Below are 24,530 nucleotides of genomic sequence, written 5' to 3'. Positions count from 1 at the left end.
GGAGCTGTCAACAAGGCTCAGTTGCAGATGGCAGAGCTTTGTTTTTTCAGGTTTTGGAAAACTTTTTGCAGGTCTACTGATCTTGGAAGTGATGAAGCCGAGATCCATTTCCACTGTGACCTCCTGGGAAAACCCTCTCCCCACATTGATTGAGCGCTTCCTCAACTGAGATATGTACCAGTAGCATGGGAAGCATTTATTTCCTTTCATCCTGGTCCTCAGATTCGGAGGAAGAGCAGCCGCGGCAGCAGCAGAATGAGGCACAACAGCAGCACCAACAGCAGGAGCGCCAACCTCCTGCTCAGCCACCTGATGGTGCACACGGCAGAAGGCGTCAGCGCAGGGCTGCACGTCGCCGCAGGAGATACCCCCAACACAGGGTTTACAGGCTGAGGATGACCTTCCTCAACATGACGGAGCAGCAGTGCCTAAGGAGGCTGAGACTTTCGCGAGAGGTAGTCGCTGACATCTGTGCAATGCTGCACCAATACCTGGTGCCCAGAGGAGCGGGTGGACACCCCTTACCAGTGGCTGTCAAAGTCACCACCGCCCTCAATTTTTTTGCTTCAGGGTCCTTCCAGGGCTCATCAGCAGACATCAGCGGCATCTCCCAGTCGGCCGCACACACTTGCGTCAAGCATGTTACCAATGCCCTCTTTGCAAAGGCGCACAATTACATCCACTTCTCCACAGATGAAGCAAGTGTAACTGCGCGTGCGGTTGGCTTTGCAAATATGACAGGCTTGCCAAGGGTGCAGGGCGTCATAGACTGCACAATGTGGCGCTTAGGGCACCCCATCACAACCCAGTTGTTTTTGTCAACCGCCAGGGCTTCCACTCCCTTAACGTGCAGCTGGTGTGTAGCTACAGAAAGGACATTTTGCATGTTTGTGTGGAGTACCCTGGCAGTTGTCATGACTCGTTCATCCTGCGGCAGTCTAGTGTGCCTCCGCTCTTCAATCCGCCAACACAACTTTCCGGATGGCTACTTGGAGACAAGGGCTGTCCCTTGAAGACATGGCTGATGATGCCATTGAGAAGGCCATCGAACGAAGCTGAGGAGCGCTACAATGCCAGCCACATTTCGACCAGATCCATCATCGAGCAAACCATCGGCTTGTTGAAGATGCGATTCAGACAGCTTGACAGATCAGGTGGAGCCCTACAGTGCTCAGCAGCCAGGGTCTCCAGAATCATCGTGGTCTGCTGTGCACTGCTCAACATCGCACAGCATCGTGGCTTGCAGCTGCCTGAGGAACAAGTGGCTCAGTGCCTAGCCTCTTCAGATGAGGAGGAGGAGGAGGAAGAAGACCTTGCGGAGGCGGATGAACCAGCTGTAGCAGCACACATTGCTGCCCGGGATGCACTAACCTTTGCCAGACTCGCTTAGGTAGACGAATCAAACCCATGTGGCTGGCACCTTCTTATCACACCATAGACAATGGACAAGAACCTGTGGGTTCCTATCACTCTGACCACCATCATTACAAATGCAAGTCGCCCTGGGCCCTCAATGTGCAACTTCCATTTCCCAGATCGCATAGGCCAGAACTTCAACTGTTTGTCATCACTTCTGTTTAATTAATGCACAAAAGGATTGGTGAGATGGGCTATGGGAGGTGGCCCTCCTCCTGTCTTAGCCCTCTCAATCTTATTGTGGACTCTCTTTTCCTGCAATGAGGGACACAAGTGGAGTTTGAGTGAGAATGATGGAGTGAGTGTAGAGAATCCATAGCATAGATGCTTAGAAGGAGACAAAGATGGAGTGAGGTGCCAATACCAAGGGCCCTCCCTGTGCGTTGTTAGTTGTTGTCATAGCATCACAGTGATAGCGAATGTGAGGGCAGCACAGTTGAATAGTGAAGTGATTGTGTACATAGAGCGAGAGGGATGGTTAAGGGTGCAAGGGATGTAAGGGTAAAGTGGGATGTGCAGGAGTAGGTTGACAATGCAGAGTGCTGGTGATGAGAGGAGATGGGGAGCAGATTAAGGCAAGTGTAACGTTATACTCACTTTTCCTAAGCGGACTAGGTTATTGAACCTTTTTCTGCACTGCACCCAGGTTCAAGGACACATGGATCTGGAGCTCACCTCCTGCGCAATTTGCAGCCAGACTGCTTTGGTTTGCTGTGGTGGCTTCCTCCGTCCAGAGGATGGGAAGAGTACCTCCCTGCGCCCTCTGACTCCCTCCACAAGAGCATGGATGGAGTCGTCATCAAATCTGGGAGAGGCCTTGGCCCTTGAGGTAGTCATGGCAGGAGTTGTCAGAAGGAAATCCAGCAGCAAATAATGAGAGAATGAACCAAGGCTGCATGGGCCCGTTAAAAGCAGCTGACTCACAGACGTCAGTAGAGGCGAGTTCCAGACCCAAAACACTAATTGGCCAGGGGAGCGCACACGCAGGGACTCAATTACCCAATTAGGGCAAAATCGCAAATTTTTACCGGCTGAAAGCGGCGGCAGGATCAGAACCCGCCGACCACCTGACCCGTCACCAATGGGAAAATCGCGGCCATAGTGTCAGAGGATTGAGTTGGGAAGAAATGCTGCAGTGGGCCGCAGTACTTTTGTGGAGTCAGGGCACTCCTGCTCTCCCCGGCATCACAAAAATAAAATAAAATAAAGAGGTTTGGGACCCTTTTGTGGAGCAGCCACCAGTGGTCCCTTTAAGGACCTCTGTTAGGCCACTCAGTCTCCAGTACAAAAGGGCAGAGTACGCGCAGAGTAAGCCCCTCCCATGTGAACGTCAAAATTTCAATGGGGTCCTTCGCTGTTGTAGGATCCCGATTTGCATATTTAAAAACCCTTCTGCCCAAAAACAGGCAGGCATGCTGTGCCCTCATTTACTGGCCTGCCTGAAAATTTCCTCACCTCCCCCCTTTCCCTGCCTCGGCACCTGCTTAAAACCTGCCACATCTCTAACTTTTTCCAGTTCTGACGAAGGGTCCCAGACCTGAAACATTAACTCTGTTTCTCTCTCCACGGATGCTGCCTGACCTGCTGAGTACTTCCAGCATTTTCTGTTGTTATATCAGGATGTCCTTGGCTGTCTCCTTGGGTGTCTAAGGAGGGGGGGTGGTGGAAGAGATGGGTAGGGCCCCCCTCCTCCAGGAGATTCCCCTATTCCCACAATTTCCCGCTGCCGGCCACCTGCTTTTCAGGCAAGAATCAGGTAGATGGTAATTGAAAATTGCCCTTGTTGAGTACCAAATTTACCAACTCTTTACCTATCTTGTGAAATAATGACAAGAGGCCCTGTTACCCATCAGAGATCTGGATTTACATATCACTGATGCCCATGGGTTTGATGTAGCGCATCAGTCTGACAATCCTTAGATTCAGAGAACTGTTGTTCAGGTTGCAAATGTTACACCCTTGTTCAAAAAAAGGGGAGAAGAATAAACCTGGCAGTTACAGTTTAACATCAGTGTTGGGGAAGCATTTAGAAACAATAATCTGGGAGAATATTAACAGCCACTTGGACAATAAAGGAGTGCCAGCACGGATTTGTTAAGGGAAAATTGAGTTTGACTAACTTGATTCAGTTTTTGATGAGGTAACCGAGAGGGTGAATGAGGGCTGTACAGTTGATGTTGTGGATATGGACTTTCAAAGGCGTTTGATAAAGTACCAAGGCTTGTTAGCAAAATTGAAGCCCATGGGATAAAAGGGGCAGTAGCAGCATGGAATTGGCTAGGGGATAGAAAACAGTGTGTTGTGGTGAATGGCTGTTTTTCAGACTTGAGGGAGGCAATGTTCCCCCTAATGTTTTTTTTTGGGTGCACGGCCCCTTCACAATTTCACGCATGCGCAAAATGTAACCGTAAAAAGGCTGGTCCCGTGCTACATGGAACCAGCAGAGAGCTGCGCGGCTTAGAGGGAACATTGGCGGGAGGTATACAGTGGAGTTCCCCAAGGTTCAGTACTGGGACCACTGCTGCTTTTGATATACTTGGATTGGGGGTACAGGGCACAATTTCGAAATGTGCGGATGACATGAAACTTGGAAATGTAGTAAACAGCAAGGAAGGTAATAATAGACTTCAAGAAGACATAGGCAGGCTGGTGGAATGGGTGGACACATGGCAGATAAAATTCAGTGCAGAAAATTGTGAGGTGATGCATTTTGGTAGGAAGAATGAGGAGAGACAATACACACTAAATGGTACCATTTTAAAGGGGGTGCAAGAAGAGGGACCTGGGGGTGTTTGTGCACAAATCTTTGAAGGTGGCAGGACAGGTTAACAAAGCAGTTAATAAAGCCTATGAGATCCTGGGCTTTATAAATAGAGGCAATGGGCTGGATTTTCATTGAGGAGGCGGGACTACAACTTTTGGGGTTGTAGTCCCGCCTCCATCGAGTTCTAGCCAACCCACGCAATTTAGACTTGATTGACCTTGTTGAGCCCGCCCAGCGGGCTCAGCAGGCCAATTAAGGGCCACCCGGCAACAGGTGACGTCAGATTGAAATTTCATCTGTCAAGACCTTTTGACAGATGAAATATCAGTTTTTGACAGCTGTTTGAAGTTGTCAAACACTGACAATCTGTACTCCAGGTTAATTCCTTCCTCTCAGGATGATTTAGAAATCTCCCCAGAACAGAAAGCAGATGCTGCAGATTTTGACAGCTGGCGGCCATTCTGCTTTCTGTGCCGGTGAGATGAGGGACTCCCGAGACCTGAAGGAAGGAAGGCTGTAAAGGTAAGTAAAGGTTAGTAGAACTTCTTTAAACACTTTACACACACCAAACACATTTACCTCTGCACTCATACACCCATCACTCACCTGAACACTGGACATCTCGACCCCTCCAAGCCCTTCATCCCGACGGCCCGCCTCGCTAACTTGGCGTGGTTTGGAGCCGTTGGGAATCCCACATTTCAACAATGAAAATAGGGATTAGGCTAAAAACTGCCTTTTAACAGGCAGTTAATTGGCACTAATCCCCTTCCCGCCTCGGGGAGGTGGGTCCCAGTGCGGGGCAGGTACCCGCCTCCTTTGAAGCTGGCATGGAGGCGGGTTGGGCGGCGGGATGGGGTTGAATTTGGGATTTTAAACCCCCACACGCCTCCAATCCCGCCTCCACGGCCCAATGAAAATCCTGCCCATAGAGTACAAAAGTCAGGAAGTTATGCTAAACTTGTACGGCCCCAGCTGGAGTTTTGTGTCCAATTCTGGGCACCAGACTTTAGGAAGAGCGTGAAGGCGTTGGAGAGGGCACAGAAGAGATTTACTGGAATGGTTCGAGGGATGAGGGATTACAGTTACGTGGATAGACTGGAGAAACTGGGGTTGTTCTCCTTGGAGTAGAGATGGTTAAGAGGAGATTTGATAGAGGTGTTTAAAATCATGAAGAGTTTAGAGTAAATAAAGAAAAACTGTTTCCAGTGGCTGAAGGGTCGATAACCAGAGGGCACAGACTTAAGGTGATTGGCAAAAGAATTAGAGGCGACATGAGGAAAAACTTTTTTACGCAATGAGTGGTTAGGATTTGGAATGCACTACCTGATGGGGTGGTGGATACAGATTCAATAGTAGCCTTCAAAATGGAATTGGATAAATACTTGAAGGAGAAAAAACTGCAGGGATATGAGGAAGGAGTGGGACTAACTAGATTGCTCTTTGAAAGAGCTGGCGCAGACTCGATGGGCCGAATGGCCTCCTTTTGTGTTGTATTATTCTATGATTCTATGGGTTGGAATTTGGTTGGGAGGCAGGAGACAGAGGGTAGAAGTAAAGGGTACGGACTCTGATTGGCAGAATTTGACAAGTGGTGCTCCCCAGGGATCTGTACTGGGGCCTCAGCTTTTCAATGACTTGGATGAAGAGAGAGAGTTGTCTATCCAAGTTTGCAGACAACACTAAGTTAGGAGGTACAATAACTAGCGCAGATGGGAACAGGAAGTTAAAAAAGAATCATAGATAGATTAAGTGAATGGGCAAAACTGTGGCAAATGGAGTTCAATGTAGGGAAGTGTGAGGTCATCCACTTTGAATCCAAGAAAGACAAATCGAAGTATTGTATAAATGGTGAGAAACTAGAAACTGTGAAGGAGCAGAGAGATTTGGGTGTCGATGTACACAAATCACTAAAGGCTAGTGGACAGCTACGAAAAGCAATCAAAAAAGCTAATGGAATGTTGGTCTTTATCTCAAGGGTGACTGGCATTAAATGCTTGTGTTTTTGGAACTGTGGTCTAACCATGCACTTTCAAGCAATTAATTTCTACTTTGCTCGCCCCCACCCCACCCCTCAGTCCTGGGGTTCCATATTGCCTGTAGATTGATGGGAATATTCTAAAACTCGATATTGTGTCTCTGCTGATAGGACAGATAAAACCTGCACAATTAGAACCAGGATAACAGCTCTTATTCATTCCAAGTCATTAATAGTCTAGTGCAGGGAGTCAAATCAGTTCCCTGGCATACTGTCTAAAGAAAGGTGCCAGGTTTGGCCATTTCCTCAACAACACCTCTCTAAAGGGCAGCTGTGGATATCTCTAGAGAGCAAGTTGGAGATGGAATATGCCTCCCCCAAAGCTGGGCTCATTTTGAGATACTTTCTTGGGTAATGATTGGAGAGGGAGATATTCATGCTTTGTTTTGACTATTTCTAAGAGACAATTATCCAAATGCTCGCAGTGAGGCATGTAAAAAACTCCCCAGTCCTGATTGCCATATTGGTGAATCCATTGTATTAACTAAAATTGCTGAGTTTCTAGTAGTGTGTGTTCTCAGTGTGCGTTCAGTGATACCCAACTGGAGTTCTTAGGCTGATACGATAGCAAAATACTGCAGATGTTGGAAATCCGAAATAACAACAGAAAATGCTGGAAAAACTCAGCAGGTCAGGCAACATCCGTGGAGAGAAATTTGAGTTGACGTTTCGGGTCGGACCCTTCTTCAAAACTGGAAAGAAAAGAAACTAGATCGAAGGCAGGGCTGCGATCGGACAAAAGAATAAAAGAAACAAAAGAAGTAAAAGAGATTAGAAGCTAGACGAGATGGTAATAGGCTGGGATTAGGTGTAAAGTGTACTGGCAGGGCAAAAGATAGCTGCCAGGTGTGAGAGAGAAACAAAAGGAAAGGGGGGGGGGGGGTGAAAGGAGTGGAACAATTACAAGAAAAAATGAAATGGGGGCCGAGCTTATGATCTGAAATTGTTGAACTCGATATTGAGTCCGGAAGGCTGCAGAGTGCCTAATCGGAAGATGAGGTGCTGTTCCTCGAGTTTACGTTGAGCTTCCGTGGAACAATACAAGAGGCCGAGGACGGTGAGGTCCAAGTGGGAATGGGGCGGTGAATTAAAATAACAGGCGACCGGAAGCTCGGGGTCACCCTTACGGACTGAACGGAGGTGTTCCGCAAAGCGGTCACCCAATCTGCGTTTGGTCTCCCCAATGTAGAGGAGACCGCATCGTGAGCAGCGAATACAGTATACTAGATTGCGAGAAGTACAAGTAAATCGCTGTTTCACCTGGAAGGGGTATTTGGGGCCCTGGACAGTGGGAAGGGGGGAGGTATAGAGGCAGGTGTTACATCTCCTCCGCTTGCACGGGAAGGTGCCAGGCGAAGGGGAAGGGCTGTTTGGGGTGATAGAGGAGTGGACTAGGGTGTCTCGGAGGGAGCGGTCCCTGCGGAATGCTGAAAGGGGAGGGGAGGGGAAGATACGTTTGGTGGTGGGATCACTTTGGAGGTAGCGGAAATGCCGGAGGATAATGTGATAAACATTGTCTTAACTGTTTCTTCTGGATGCAATTTGTGAGCCCAAGGCAAATTTGTGAAATAATTAATAGAATCATAGAAAGTTACAGCACAGAAGGAGGCCATTTCGGCTCATCATGTCCACGCCGGCCAACAAAGAGCTATCCAGCCTAATCCCACTTCCCAGCTCTTGGTCCGTAGCCCTGCAGGTTACAGCATCCCAAGTGCACATCCAAGTACTTTTTAAATATGGTTAGGGCTCCTGCCCCTACCACCCTTTCAAGCAGTGAGTTCCAGACCCCCACAACCCTCTGGGTGAAGAAATTTCCCCTCAAATCCCCTCTAAACCTTTCCCCAATTACTTTAAATCTGTACCCCCTGGTTTTTGACCTCTCTGCTAAGGGAAATAGGTCCTTTCTATCCACTTTATCTATGCCCCTCATAATTTTATACACATCAATAAGGTCTCCCCTCAGCCTCCTCTGTTCCAAGGAAATTCATCATATTTTGATAAGCATCATAAGAACATCATGACTATCAGCATTCGTGAGCAGACTATTACACTTTGCACAGCATATAAAGCTGTTGACAGATTTTTGAGTGGACATGGTAACTGAACTATGGAGGCATTTTGTTTTGACAGAGGTACATTACAGCTGGGAAACATTCTGTGGAGTGTTAAATGCCAGTTTGCGTCTTAGCCCCTTGTACACAAATGCTGGTTTATTTTTAGTTACGTTATTTGGTTTTTATGTGGCCATACTTAGTTACCATTTGACCTAAATAAACAGCTCTTCTGGACTCAACATTGAGTTCACCAATTTCAAACTATAACCCCTGCTCCCATTTTTCATGCTGTATGATTTTGCCATCCCCATTTGCAACATTTTATCTTTCCTGCCTCTTACCGTAGCACAGTATGTTCCTTCAATTCCTTCCTCCCCTCCCACTGTCCCTCCTCCCCGTCTCTGCACCTGCTTAATATGTTACATCTCCAGCTTTTTCCAGTTCTGACGAAGGGTCCCAGACCTGAAACGTCAACTCTGTTTCTCTCTCCACGGATGCTGCCTGGCCTGCTGAGTGTTTCCAGCATTTTCTGTTGTTATTATAGCTCTTCTTTCATTGGTTATCCTGAAAAGGAGAGCTTGGAATTCTTGAGGCTCGTATGCCCAGTGCTGACGGGTGTCAATACCTTAGACACTTGGGAAAGAAACAAAATTTAAGACAGGCAAATTAACTAAATGTTTGATGCTCTGTGTATCTAACCTAACTTATTCCTGGAGCGAGGCTGGAAATTTTGTTCCAATCTTAGTCATGTTTTTCCCTGTTGTTCTGAAGGCACGGTTTCTCACTGGGATACGACACCATGGGAGTTGACAGCCCTCCAGTACCTCATTCTAGGAGTCATTCTTCATGTGTGAGCCTAGAAAGGGAGGTTGCAAGTGTCAGAAAGTTATTCAACTATGTGGACAATATAGCCAAGCCTGGCCTTGGCCTCACCAGACATCTGCCCATGTGCACCATCAGATAGGAAGTCAGGCCCAGGAAGTTTGTCTGATTTTTTCCATCTCCCAGCTCAGTGGAACCAAGTCCAAAGTTAGCATGCTGCTCTAGCTGTGGCTCAGTGGGTAGCACTCTCGCCTCTGAGTCAGAAGGTTGTGGGTTCAAAGTCTTACTCCAGGGACTTGAGCACAAAAATCTAGGCTGACATTCTAGTGCAGTGCTGAGGGAGTGCTGCACTGTCAGAGATGCCGTCTTTTGGATGAGATGTTAAACCGAGGCCCTGTCTGCACTCTCAGGTGGTTGCAAAAGATCCCATGGCACTATTTCGAAGAAGAGCAGGGGAGTTATCCCCAGTGTCCTGGCTAATATTTATCCCTCAATCAACATTAACAAAAACAGATTATCTGGTCATTATCTCATTGCTGTTTGTGCGCAAATTGGCAACAGTGAGTACACTCCAAAAGTACTTCATTGGCTGTAAAGCGCCGAGATGTCCGGTGGTCATGAAAGGCGCTATATAAATGCAAGTTTTTTTTTCTTTCTTCTTTCTAGCTGTAATCAGCAAACTCAACAAAGACTGGCAGTAGAACGTGGGATCTTCTGGTCATTTATTCCATCCACACTTCCTTCAGGTGTATCCCACACGGTCAGATGTTCTGCAGACACGAAGCACACTTTCAAGAAGAGATATTTTGTTTTTGTAATTCAAATGTGATTTAGCATACCCTATGTGCTGGCAGACACACTTAAACAGATAGGTGGATGTTTTACTCTGTACCAAAATACATCCAAGTTTCGATCTGGGCACTGTGTGAGCATTTGTTAAAGAATTACCAAAGGGACTTGAACATGGTATCAATTATAGATTAAGCAATGGGGTTTGTAAAATGACGAATGGAATTGTTTGAGCCCATATACATCCAAGATGCAAACAAAGGCTTTCCATCCATTTGTAGGCCTTTTCTCTTAGGAGAAATCTGTACATCACCATTGTATAGAGCAGATATATTGTAGCATTTCCACAATCCTCAAAAAGGAGTTGGGTAGTTATTTAGGTATTATTAATTGAAGCAAATCATTTTTATGATTAATCTGACCCTGTGGTTTTAAACTTTATCATTATTTCCTTCTTCCTTGGAGGCATCTTCGTCAGGAGATTGCTTGCCCTCATCTTGATGGTTGGCAAGGTTATCCCAGCCCGGTTTGGGTATGCCCATGTAGTTAGCGTATTGGGTTCATCAATTGTGGTGAATCCACTCAGGGTATCTTGGGAAGGAAGGCAATCAAAGAGACTATTAGTAGTTTGTGTGCAGGTCACAGCTCTCATAACCATGAAGGTGAACTAGACTCACCAGGGCTCCCCAAGTCCTTGAGCTCATAATTCTGGTAAACTCCGTGAAGACGTTGGCTGCATCAACATGTGTCTATGCATATCTTGGATGAGGCTGTATGCTCACCTCCCTAGGTGTAAGTGGAATGAAATTACAACTACAACTAGTGTCTGGCTGGAGTAAAGGGGCAGAACCCCACATTACAATCTAGGAACCAATGCAGGCAGTTTGAGAGGGTACCAAATTTTGCAGGTCAATTTCAATCCTGTCCAGCTGTCCCAACTTCAGAGCGGGATTCCTGAATTTCAAGTGTCTCTAACATCTCATGGAAATTCCTTCGAGTGTCCTGCCTCCTATTCATAAAGTCCAGGACAAAAAAGGTAATTTGGCCCATTGAGGCTCATCCCTATAGTACCTTAACTAATTTTTTTTGGTATGTTGGTTCAAAACTATTTGTTTCGTTGGGAGTTTCAAAAGTTGAGGATAAATTCTGAAATTCGCTTAATGCGTTTTTTCCACTTTTGTGAAAAGAATTCACACTTTATTGTGCGTTAATGGTACAGAACCATCCAAACACGATAATGCATTAACCTCTCTGATTGAGAAGAGTGAGGAAAAACATAATTTAAGTGCATTCCTGACCAAAACATTCCTTTAAAATAATGCCATTTCAGCCCAAAAACCCCTCTATACTGTGCTCAGGACAATTTTTGAATTATTTTCTCCATCCTTTGTTTTAATTGCCTTTTAACATTATTGTGGGCCAGCTCTGAACTTTTTACATTACACACTGAGGGCATTTTATATTTGGATTTCTGGAAATGGAGACAACGCATTAGAAAATGAAGTGCCTCTGATTTTTAAAGCTTTTTTAAACATAGAAGATAGGAACAGGAGTAGGCCATTCGGCCCCTTGAGCCTGCTCCTCCATTCGATGAGATCATGGCTGATCATCCAAACTCAGTACCCCGTACCTGCCTTCTCCCCATATCCCTTGATACCTTTAGCTCTAAGAAATATATCTAACTCCTTCTTGAATATATTTAAAGACTTGGCCTCAACCGCCTTCTGTGGTAGAGAATTCCACAGGTTCACCACTCTCTGGGTGAAGAAATTCTTCCTCATCTCTGTCCTAAATGGCTTACCCCTTATCCTTAGACTATGACCCCTGGTTCTGGACTCTCCGACCATCGGGAACATTCTACCTGCATCTAGTTTGTCCAGACCTGTCAGAATTTTATAAGTTTCGATGAGATCCCCTCTCATTCTTCTAAACTCCAGCGAGTATAAGCCCAATCGACCCAATCTCTCCTCATACGTCATTCCTGCCATCCCAGGGATCAGCCTTGTGAATCTTCGCTGAACTCCTTCCATGGCAAGAACATCCTTCCTCAGATAAGGTGACCAAAACTGCACACAGTACTCAAGGTGTGGTCTCACCAAGGCCCTGTACAACTGCAGCAGGACATCCTTGCTCCTGTACTCAAACCCTTTTGCAATGAAGGCCAACATACCATTTGCCTTCTTCACCGCCTGCTGCACCTGCATGCTTACCTTCAGCGACTGGTGCACAAGGGCACCCAGGTCTCGTTGCACTTCCCCTTCTCCCCATCTATTGCCATTCAGATAATAGTCTGCCTTTCTGTTTTTGACACCAAAGTGGATAACCTCGTATTTATCCACATTGTATTGCATCTGCCACGCTTCTGCCCAATCACCCAACCTGTCCAAATCATCCTGGAGTTTCTCGGTATCCTCCTCGCAGCACACACGCCCACCCAGCTTTGTGTCGTCTGCAAACTTGGAGATATTACATCTAGTTCCCTTACCTAGATCATTAATGTATATTGTGAATAGCTGGGGTCCAAGGACCGATCCCTGCGGTACCCCACTAGTCACTGCCTGCCACTCGGAAAAAGACCCGTTAATTCCTACTCTCTGCTTTCTGTCCGCCAACCAGTTCTCTATCCAAGTCAATACCTTGCCCCCAATCCCATGTGCTTTAACTTTACACGCTAATCTCTTATGCGGGACCTTATCGAAAGCCTTTTGAAAGTCCAAATACACCACATCTACTGGTTCTCCCTTATCTATTTTCCCAGTTACATCCTCAAAAAATTCCAGTAGATTAGTCAAGCACGATTTACCTTTTGTAAATCCATGTTGACTTTGTCCGATCCTGTCACTGTTTTCCAAGTGCTCAGCTATTACATCCTTTATAATGGACTCTAGCATTTTCCCCACTACCGATGCCAGGCTTACCGGTCTGTAATTCCCCGCTTTCTCTCTACCACCCTTTTTGAATAGTGGGGTAACATTAGCTACCCTCCAATCCATGGGTACAGTTCCAGATTCCAGCGAATTTTGGAAGATGATCAGCAATGCATCTACTATTTCTAGGGCCACTTCCTTAAGTACCCTAGGATGTAGATTATCAGGCTCTGGGGATTTATCGGCCTTCAATCCCATCAATTTCCCCAACACCATTTCCCTACAAAATACTGATTTCTTTCAGTTCCTCTCTCTCATCAGACCCTATGCTCTCCAACATCTCTGGGAGGTTATTTGTGTCCTCCTTTGTGAAGACAGAACCAAAATATGCATTTAATTGGTCTGCCATTTCTTTGTTCCCCATTATAACTTCCCCTGCTTCTGACTGGAAGGGACCTACACTTGATTTCACTAATCCTTTTCTCTTCACATATCTATAAAAGCTCTTAGTCAGTTTTTATGTTCCCTGCAAGCTTACTTTCATATTCTATTTTCCCCTTCTTAATTAATCCCTTTGTCCTCCTTTGTTGAATCCTAAACTGCTCCCAATCCTCAGGGTTACTGCTTTTTCTGGCCAATTTATATGCCCTCTCCTTGGATCTTATGCTATCCCTAATTTCCCTTGTTAGCCACGGTTGAGTCACCCTTTTTGTTTTATTCTTATCCCAAACTGGGATGAACAACTTCTGTAGTTCATCCATGCAGTCTTTGAATGTTTGCCATTGCCTATCCACCGTCAACCCTTTGAGTGACATTCCCCAATCAATCCTACCCAATTCGCGCCTCATACCATCGTAGTTTCCTTTATTTAAATTCAGGACCCTAGTCTCTGAGTCAACTACTTCATTCTCCATCCTAATGAAGAATTCTATCATATTATGATCGCTCTGACCCAAGGGGCCTCGTACAACAAGATTGCTAATTAATCCTCTCTCATTACATAATACCCAGTCTAAGATGGCCTGATCTCTGGTTGGTTCCTCGACCTATTGTTCCAGAAAACCATCCCGTAAACATTCTAGGAATTCCTCCTCCACAGTATTTTTACTAATTTGGTTAGCCCAATCTATATGTAAATTAAAGTCACCCATGATGACTGCTGTGCCCTTATTGCACGCGTCTCTAATTTCCCATTTAATGCCATCCCCAACCTCCGTATTACTGTTTGGAGGTCTATATACCACTCCCACTAACGTTTTCTGCCCCTTGATATTTCTCAGTTCTACCCATACAGATTCCGCATCATCAGAGTTAATATCCTTCCTTTCAATTGTGTTAATCCCCTCTTTAACCAGCAATGCTACCCCACCTCCCTTTCTTTTTTGCCTATCCTTCCTAAATATTGAATACCCCTGGATGTTGAGTTCCCAGCCTTGGCCATCCTGGAGCCATGTTTCTGTAATCCCAATCAAATCATATTCGTTTACCTCTATTTGCGCAGCTAATTCATCCACCTTGTTCCAAATGCTCCTTGCATTAAGACACAAAGCCTTCAGGCTTGTTTTTTTAACGCTCTCAGACCTACATGAATTATTATTTACTGTGACCATGTTTGATTTAAACCATTGAGTTCTTTGCCTTCTAATTTTGTTTTTCTCCTTCCTGTCTTTTGCTTTTTTCCTTGTTTCCCTTTCCTCTGTCTCCCTGCTCAGGTTCCCAACCCCCTGCCACTTTAGTTTAAACCCTCCCCAACAGCACTAGCAAACACTCCCCCTAGGACATCGGTCCCGGCCCTGCCCAGGTGCAAACCGTCCCTTGATAGAAGTTTGCAGGCCGAGGAGTATGCTGGCAGAGTGTAGTCACATTTCATCCTTTCCTGGCGAGTGTTTTGCTTAAGGGCTCATGATTAGGGAGATACTTTTACATGATTCTAGTTTGAGGTAGATCTGGAGCCCAGGATTTTCTGGTTATACCGATGATATGTGGTCTAAGCAAAGGAAAGAAAAAGTACTAAAATAACAACAGAAAATGCTGGAAAAACTCAGCAGGCCAGGCAACATCCGTGGAGAGAGAAATAGAGTCAACGTTTCAGGTCGAAACCCTTCGTCAGGACCAAAGTACTTTTTGTTGTACAGTAATGTAAACAGCGTTGAGGCAATTTCTGATTAAACTAGAGCCTCACTCATTATGAACAGAGGAAGAATTAGCTCACATATGCAAGGTGCACTTCTGCTCTGAAAATAAAGTAAAAACAGACACTTGCTATGTAAAGATATGCAAATTAGTATTGAATTTAATTAAGCATTTTCATGGAAAATGAGTCACCAGAAATGTGACTCAAAAAATCTTGTTCTCACGCGTCGCATATTCACATGTGACAGGTACAAAGAGAAAAAACAGTAATATCACAAAAATAGGAACGCACTTTAGAACTGGGAAATTTTCAATACAGGTCAGTGAAACAAAGTACAAAAGTCTACAGTAAATTGTATTTGAATGAATGTCTGTACATCCAGGACAAAGCAGCAGTGCGGGACAGCGGAGAAAAAAGATTAAATAGCAAAGGGCTATAGATTATTACAAAATATATATTCAGTCCTGCTGCAGTTCCATGTTCAGATTCCCTTCATAACCATTGTATAAAATTCAAGTAATGAACTGTGTACAGTTATGTAACCAATCCCCATCACTGGGTCAAACCTGTGTATCGATCCTCCATTTACACCCAGGAAGTACAGCCAAACCTTCACTGGAGAGGATTAAAAGGCTCTGCTATCAAGATGAGTGATGTTACAAGACGTAGGTGAATTCTCTCGTTTTGTACATTTAATATTGCATATCGTTCTCCCACAAATGAATGAATCATCTTCCAAAGAAAAACAGGTTGTTATCACCCACATTCCCAGTAGCCAGTCTTAAGGTAGCTTGCGAGCAGCAGACAGATTAAAATTGACGTACACCCCCCCCTTTCCCTTAGTGACTAAAGCAAACAAATGTGCGTAGTTTTAGTTTGTCCTGTGGATCTCCTTCGTTTGAGAGCCGTTCTCCCTGCTGTTGGAAGGGTGGAATGCACATGCTCAGTACATGCCTCTTCATCTGTAAGATGGCACTGGACTCACACAGCAGACTGGTCCCAGGACTGTTCAATATGAACAAATTAGTATTAATGCCATTCACTATTTAGACAAGCAACACTGAATAGGGTTAATGAGTGCACTTAAATACTTAATCCTAAATTACGACTAATTATGTGGAAGATACCTTGGTAACCGGGGTCCTTATGGATCCTACAGGTAAACGCATGCCGCCCCCTCTGTTTTCATCCAACATCCTTCCCGGTGACCTCTCCCTGCTGGCGTCCAAAGGTCTGCCTGGAGATTTCTCCCTCTCCAAGCCTCTCCGTGGTGATTTGTCCCTTCTCGTCTCCTGTCTACCTTCTCTGTACCTGACAGACCTGTTCAAATCCTGAGGTGAATTTTCTCTCGGACAAGGTGCCAACTTCTTTGACATGTGCTCATTGTAGGAGGGAAGGCCCCGCTTGTTAGGACTGCTGCTGGTCACACAGGAGGAAAAAGAATTCTGGTCAGGCACCTAAAATTCCAAGTTTCAACAACATGAAAGCCAATACATTAACAAGGGGTATCAATAGGTTCAGGTTTTCAGACTGATTCAAAGATTACAGTGACGAAAAACCCTGATTAAGTCACCAAGTAAACTACCTCGAATCATGCATAAAAAAAATTGACAACTGGATAGAAAAAAAGTGTCTGTTCTAGACAGAAATAGTCATTACTCTCGTGTCAAGTTGTTTTTGTACCACATGATCAGCCCTGATGTCGGCACCACAACTTTCTGGGGTTTTGGTTGATGGGAGAGAGGGGAAAGAAAAGAGTAATAAGATAACACATTTATTAACTTGATATAAATCAGCGAGATATTAATAGTTGCAAATACGTCAGTCTTTTATAAACACAAATAGTAAAAGGGTAATCATAGGAAGGCGGGGCTGATTAGGGATCAAAAAGGAGATCTTCTTGTGGATGCAGAGGGCGTAACTGAGGTACTAAATGAGTACTTGCATCAGTCTTCAACAATGTTCCCTTTAAACTGCGTGGCCACGCAGCGCTCTGGAGCTCCCGCGCAGCCAGCTCACCGGCTTTTAAATGGGGAAAAAATGCACATGCGGGGTATTTTGAATGGGAACATTGGACTTCACTAGAGAAGAGGATGCTGCCAATGTAGCAGCAAAGGAGGAGGCAGTAGCGGTATTGGATATGATAAAAATAGATAAAGAGGAGATACTTAAAAGGTTAGCAGTCCTCAAAGTAGAAAAGTCACCCAGTCCGGATGGGATACATGCTAGGTTACTGAGGGAAGCAAGGGTGGAAATAGTGGAGGCTCTGGTCACAATCTTCCAATCCTCCTTGGATATTGGGGTGGTGCCATTGGACTGGAGAACTGCACATGTTACAGCCTTGTTTGAAAAGGGGGAGAGGGATAAACTCAGCAACCACAGGCCAGTCAGCCCAACGTCATTGGTGGGGAAACTTTTAATCCGGGTCAAAATTAAGTGGCATTTGGAAAAGTATGGGTTAATAAATGGATTTATTAAAAGGTAAATCATAAGTTGATCAAGTTCTTTGATGAAGTAACAGAGAGGGTTGATGTTGTGTATATGAGCTTTCAATAGGTGTTTGACAGAGTACCACATAATAGACTTGTTAGCAATATTAAAGCTCATGGGATTAAAGGAACAGTGGCAGTATGGATACAAATTGGCTAAGGAACAGAAAGTAGAAAGTAGTGGTAAACAGTTGTTTCTCAGACTGGAGGGAGGTGGTGTTCCCCCTAGGGGTTGGTATTAGGACCAGTGCTCCTTTTGATATATATTAATGACCTGCACTTGGGTATACAAGGCATAATTTCAAAGTTTGCAGAGGATACGAAACTCAGAAATGTAGTAAACAATGAGTAGGATAGTAACAGACGTCAGGAGGACATAGACAGACTGGTGAAATGGACAGACACATGCAGATCAAATTTAACACAGAGAAGTGTGAAGTGATACATTTTGGTAGGAAGAATGAGGCGAGGCAATATGAACTAAATGGTACAATTTTAAAAGGGGTGCAGGAACAGAGAGACCTGAGAGTGTATGTACACAAATCCTTGAAGGTGGCAGGACAAGTTGAGAAAGCTGTTAAAAAAGCATATGGGGTCCTTGGCTTTATTAATAGAGGAATCGAGTACAAGAAAGTTATGCTAAACCTTTGTGAAACACTGTCTAGGCCGCAGCTGCAGTATTGTATTCAATTCTGAGCACCACACTTTATGAAGCCTTGGAGAGGGTGCAGAAGAGAATTACTAAAATAATACCAGGGATGAGGGACTTCAGTTATGTGGAGAGAATGGAGAAGCTAGGATTTTTCTCCTTAAAGCAAAAGGAGATTTGATAGGTGTTTAAAATCATGAATGGTTTTGATTGAGAAAATAAGGAGAAACTGTTTCCAGTGGCAGAGGGGTCGGCAACCAGGCCCTGCCCAGTTTTGCACTTGGCAAAAGGCGATATCTCTTATGATTTATTCAAACAATAAGGAAGATTTTACACAAAAATAAACCTGGCATTACTTGCCATAGGAATAACAAATTTTACATAGACTTACATCGGATATACAGCACTGAAACAGGCCATTCGGCCCAGCCAGTCCATGCCGGTGTTTATGCTCCACTCGAGCCTCCTCCCATCTTTCCTCATCTAACTTATCAGCATAACCCTCTATTCCCTTCTCCCCCACATGCTTATCAAGCCTCCCCTTAAATGCATCTATACTATTTGCTTCAACCACTGTGGTAGCGAGTTCCACATTCTCACCACTCTCTGGGTAAAGAAGTTCCTTCTGAATTCCTTATTTGATTTCTTGGTGACTATCTTATATTGATGACCTCTAGTTATGCTCTTCCCCACAAGTGGAAACATTCTCTCTGTGTCCACTCTATCAAAACCTTTCACAATTTTAAAGACCTCTATTAGGTCACCCCTCAGCCTTCTCTTTTCAAGAGAAAAGAGACCCTGCCTGTTCATCCTTTCCTGATATGTATACCCTTGCATTTCTGGTATCTTCCTTGTAAATCTTTTTTGCACTCTCTCCAGTGCCTCTATATCCTTTTTATAATATGGCAACCAGAATTGTACGCAGTACTCCAAGTGTGGTCTAACCAAAGTTCGATACAAGTTTAGCATAACTTCACTACTTTTCAATTCAATCTCTAGAAATAAACCCTAGTGTTTGGTTTGCTTTTTTATGGCCTTGTTAACCTGTGTCGCTACATTCAGTGATTTGTGTATTTGTACGCCGAGATCCCTTTGCTCTTCTACCCCACTTAGATTTGTATTTTCCAAGTAATAAGTGACCTCCCTATTTTTCTTACCAAAATGCATTTATCGGTGTTGAATTTCATTTGCCAATTATATGCCCATTCTTCAAGTTTATTATTATCTTATTTTAACATTCAAAAAGGAGCGAGCCTTTGATTTAAGGTGATTGGCAAAAGAACCAGAGGTGACATAAAGAAGCATTTTTTTTTTAAACACAGGGAGTTGGTGTAATCTGGAATGTACTGCCTGAAAGGGTGGTGGTAGCAGATTCAATTGCAACATTCAAAAAAGAATTCGATATATACTTGAAGAGAATTTTTTTTTTTTTTTTTTTTTTATAAACAGGACTATGGAGAAAGAGCAGGGGAGTGGGATTAATTGGATAGCTCTACCAAAGCACAGGCACAATGGTCTACTTCTGTGCTGTATCATTCTATGATTAGGATTCATTTTAATTTAGTTCCTGAAAGGTGCACACAATGCTTCTCATCCAAGCAGTATGCAGTCCCATTTCAAATTGTACTGGCTTAGCACTGCAACTCTGGAGTCAGTCTATTTGTCCAGCCAACCGGTCCTGGGAATAGAGGGAACCAAGGATACCATCTTTTCAAAGGTAAAAATTGCTATCCCTACAACAAATAATGTTAAACTGCTCACTTCGTGTGGCATCTTCCTCATTCTTTGAATGAAGCTTAGGGTTTCCTCCATTTCCAAAGTCTAAAACTGGGCAGGGGCAGGGAAGAGACTGACTGGAGTGGGATGTTAACTTAAGAGCAAATTAATTTACACTTATTTAGTGCTTTATCACATCTTCAAGATATTTCAAAGCATTTTACAACATGATTACTTTTGGAGTATGGCCACTGTTGTTTTGTAGGCAAACGCTGTTGTATCCGTGTGTTAATGAAGACACGGAATGCAGGAGTTGGTTTACAGGTGTTTACTGGACAAAGTCTGGAGGTGAACTAACTGATACAACACAATATACAGGCTTATATAGCCCGAGTGGCCATTACCGGCATTACAGTACACAGGGGGCTCTTAAAGGCACATACACTACAATTCCTCCCCTTTTAGCCAACCAGTACATAATATTTTAAGTAATCATTAATTACATGTTACAAGAACAATAATCTACACATTGCTGCAGTTAATCAATTATAAGTCAGTCTCTCTGGAGGCTTCCTGACTCGGTCCGGATAACGCCTCGGTGGTGTAGTAGTTTCTGGTGGTGTAGTAGGTTCTTTTGGCAAGGCTGATTCGGCTTGAATGCCAGTGTCGGGTTCATCTGGTTCCAGTATCACCAGATCGGAGGTAGATACTATGGGTATCTCTACTTCATCATTAGGCGTATAGAGTTGTGGTGTAGGTTGTCCCTTTTCGGATGACTCTATGATCTGGTCAGCATGGCGCCTTATTATGCTTTCGCCAATGTCCACGGTATACATCAGCGGTCCTAGTCGTGTGCAAATAGTTCCAGGCTGCCATTTCTCGGTATGGTAGTCCCGGGCCAAAATTGTTGACCTATCTGGAAGGTTCTAGTTGGCCTTTCATTCATGCCTTGAAATTGGCGGTTCTCCACGTCCCTTCTGATGTTTGGTTTGATCAAGTCCAGCCGGCATCTTAGGCTTCTATTGAAGAACATCATGGCGGGAGTTTGGTTTGTAACCATATGTGTTGCATTCCTGTATGCAAACAAGAAGTTATCTACCTTATGCTGAAGTTTTATGTCTTCATTACCCATGGCCTTTATGGCCTTCTTGAAGGCCTGGACAAACCTTTCAGCCAATCCATTGGTGGCGGGATGGTATGGGGCGGACGTGTAGTGCTTAACCCCATTGTTTTTTTTAAGAACTTCCTGAATTCTTCGGACACAAATTGCGGTCCATTATCAGAACAGATCTGCTCAGGCAGCCCATTCCTGGCAAATATGGTCCTTAATACTGTGATGGTTTTTTCCGTGGTGGTGGAGGACATCTTTATTACCTCCGGCCACTTGGAGTGTGCATCAACCGCGATTAAGAACATTGAGTCCATAAATGGACCAGCAAAGTCGATGTGTACCCTTTGCCATGGAGATGAGGGCCACGCCCATGGATGTAGAGGGACTTGTGGTGGAGCGTTTTGGACCTTCTGGCATCCTAGGCAGCTCTTGGTCATTTCTTCGATGTCTCCATCGATACCTGGCCACCATACAAATACCCAAGCTAGGTTCTTCATTTTCACTCCACCCAGATGCCCCTCGTGAAGCTCCTTTAGCACTTTATCCTGGAGTTTGGGTGGAATCACCACTCTGGATCCACACATCAAGGTTCCTCGGCACACTGACAGCTGTTCTCCTCTTTGCGAGAATGCTGGCAACAGTGGTTCGCCATGTGCTGGCCATCCCTTCACTGTTAAATCGTAGACTCGTGAGAGAGTCGGGTCATTTCTCACTTCCCTTTCAATGGCAGAATTTGTTACTGGTAGACATTCTACTATGGTAGAGTGGAACATTTCCACTGGGTCCACTGTAGGTGCCTCTTCTACCGTTGGCAACGGTAGACGCGATAAACCATCAGCATTTCCATGCTGTTTTGATCCTTTGTATTCTATGTCATATCGGTGTGCCCCTAGGAAAAGGGACCACCTCTGTAGCCTTTGTGCTGTCATAATGGGAACGCCCTTTTTAGGGTTGAATATGGAGACGAGGGGTTGATGGTCAGTCAACAAGGTAAATTTTTGTCCGTGTAGGTAATGGTTGAATTTCTTCACTCCCCATACCAGGCTGAGTGCTTCCCTGTCGATCTGGGCATAGTTACGTTCAGCTGAGTTCAAGGAGCGTGACGCAAAAGCTATCGGCCGTTCTGAGCCATCAGGGAATCTATGTGATAATACCGCTCCTACGCTGTAAGGGGATGCATCGCACGCCAGTCTGATTGGCAGTGATGGGTTGTAATGAGCCAAAACTTCCTTGGACGTGATCAAGCCTTTACATTTATGGAAGGCACGTTTACAGTCCTCGCTCCATTCCCAAATTACTCCCGTTTGTAGCAGTTCGTTAAGAGGGTGCAGAACAGTTGACAAGTTCGGTAAAAATTTATGGTAGTAATTTATCAATCCCAGGAACGACCTTAATTGTGAGACATTTTCAGGTGCTGGTGCTTTTATGACTGCTTCAATTTTCTCAGGGGACTTATGCAACCCTTCTTCATTAATTATGTGGCCACAATATATTTGTTTCTGGAAAAATTCGCACTTGGGGCGGTTTGCTCGTAGGCCCCGTTCTCTCAGCCTAGTGAGCACCTTCTCCAAATTGGCAAGGTGTTCGTTGTCGTTTTCTCCTGTTACAAGGATGTCGTCTAGGTAGCATCGAGTCCCAGGAATCCCTTGCAGGACTTGTTCCATAGCTCTTTGCCAGATAGCTGGAGCTGATGCTATTCCGAAAACCAGTCGATTTTACTGGTACAGGCCTTTGTGTGTGTTTATTGTGAGATACTTTTTAGAGGCCTCCTCAACCTCCATCTGTAGATATGCCTGTGCCAAGTCAATTTTTGTGAAACGTTTCCCTCCGGATAGTGAGGCGAAAATATCTTCTATCCTCGGAAGAGGATACTGTACCGTGTGAAGGACTGGGTTTACAGTCACCTTGAAGTCCCCACAGATGCGAATTTTTCTCTGTTCTTCAGATTTATAATTATTTAACGTTTTCTTCATGACTGGGACGATGGGTGTTGCCCACTCGCTCCAATCTATCTTGGATAACACACCTGTCTTTTCCAAATTGTCCAGCTCTGCCTCGACTGCTGGACAAATTGCGTATGGCACCGGCCTTGCCTTAAAAAACTTGGGAATTGCCGCATCTTCCACCTTTATTGAGGCGGTGATGCCTTTCAAGGTTCCTAGTTCCTGTTGGAACACTTCTTTGGCGTTGGCCAAGATGTCTTTTAATCGTTCAGGTATGATGTCATCATCATTTTCTTTCTTACTGGTCACCGTCAGTGCCTGAATGGAGTGCCAGTCTAAACGTATCTTCCTGATCCATTCACGTCCCAACAGCGGTGGACCACCATCTTGCAGAACATATAAATACAACTTCTGTATTTCATTGCCGTTGTATACAACAGGCACCTTTATTTTCCCTTTGGGGTATACTTTCTGCCCCGTATATGTTTTCAAGATAATGGATGTGTCTTTCAAAGGTATATGCGGAAATAGCCGCTCGTAATCCCGTCTACTTATGACGGTCAGAGCTGATCCTATATCTAGCTCCATTTTAACTGGGGACCCCGCTATCGTGAGGGTAACCCAAATGGTCTGGTAATCTTCTTTGGCAATTACATTATGTAATTTGAGAGAGCTTAGTCTCTTGTTTCCGGAGTCGCTATCGCTCTTCTGGTCTTCGGAGCTACTGTCCGTCATCATTTGTACCTTTCTGCACTTTTCCTTATTGATTTTTTTTCTGTCAGTGGATTTTTTGTTTCCGGATCGGCACACACGTGTAATGTGTCCCATCTTTCCGCATTGCCTGCATGCTTTGTCCTTGAACCAGCAGTCCCTCTGGTCATGGGTGGATCTGCCGCAGCGATAACATCTCTCGAAACCCCGTGTCATTTCATGGGTGCCGAAGTCCTGTGGCTTTTGCTGTATCTCTGCAGCTCCTTTTGCTGCTGCTTCGTATGATACAGCTACACTGAAAACCTTGTCTAGTGTCAAATCTTTCTCAGAAAGTTGCCTTTTTTGTGTTCCTTCACTTAGGAGAGCGCAGACGAATTTGTCTCGTAGAGAATCTGCCAGTCCTGCCCCGAATTGGCAGTGTAGGGTATCAACAATCTCCTTAAAATTCTTGTCCATTGGTTTGGCTGGAGTGATTAAGTTTCGTAACAGCCTGTATGTCCTTGCGCCCATTAGATTTAGAAGAACCGATGCCTTTTTATCATCCTTTATTTCATTCGCTGTGCAATATACTTCCACTCTTTCCACATATGTGGCCCAATCCTCTACATCACTATCGAAAGTAGTAATGTTGCCAGTCTTAGGCATCCTAAAAAAAAAATGGCGCCTCCCGCGCTTTCCTTTCTTCCTTGTTGAAAAAAAAATGGCGCCTCCCAGGCTTTCCCACCGCTGTTGCTGCTGACAACGCTGTTTCCCGCGGTTTTTATTTATACAAATATTTTTAATAGTCAGAGACTTGTTCCCGCCGGACTCTCTGGGACTTTCCCCGCCCTCTGCGTGGTCCGAACGCTGACCTGCTTTGCAGAGCTGGTCATCTCCCGAGTGCTCCACCCTTTGTATAGTTTGCCTGCGCCTTCACTGCTTGGCCCCGCTGTAGAGCTAGCTGATCGAGCCCCAGCCCGCCGCCCAGGAAGGACTATTGCAGTACCTGCCACCAGCCTGGCTAGCTGGTGAAACCAGTTTTTTTTCT

General features: G+C 44.8%; 1 protein-coding gene across 4 annotated transcripts in view; it reads right to left on the bottom strand.

Annotated features, from left to right (window-relative positions):
• Positions 1-15,017: 15,017 nt before the first annotated feature.
• cita (citron rho-interacting serine/threonine kinase a) overlaps positions 15,018-24,530 on the bottom strand; it is a 311,435-nt gene continuing 301,922 nt past the window's right edge. For 2 of the 4 annotated variants that reach the window (XM_085961882.1, XM_085961880.1), the window contains 2 exons: positions 16,012-16,300; positions 15,018-15,889 (listed from right to left, as the gene is read on the bottom strand). In XM_085961882.1, the coding sequence (XP_085818008.1) occupies positions 15,866-15,889; positions 16,012-16,300 (313 nt within the window). In that variant the 3' untranslated portion in view covers positions 15,018-15,865. Of the gene's footprint in view, positions 15,890-16,011; positions 16,304-24,530 lie in introns of all 4 variants that reach the window. The other 2 variants (XM_085961879.1, XM_085961881.1) reach the window with 1 other exon arrangement.

Source organism: Somniosus microcephalus, chromosome 19 (assembly GCF_052327205.1).
Source record: "Somniosus microcephalus isolate GS21.2 chromosome 19, FLI_Smic_1.0, whole genome shotgun sequence".
Taxonomy (NCBI): Eukaryota; Metazoa; Chordata; class Chondrichthyes; order Squaliformes; family Somniosidae; genus Somniosus; species Somniosus microcephalus.
This window is presented reverse-complemented; position numbering and strand designations above follow the sequence as displayed.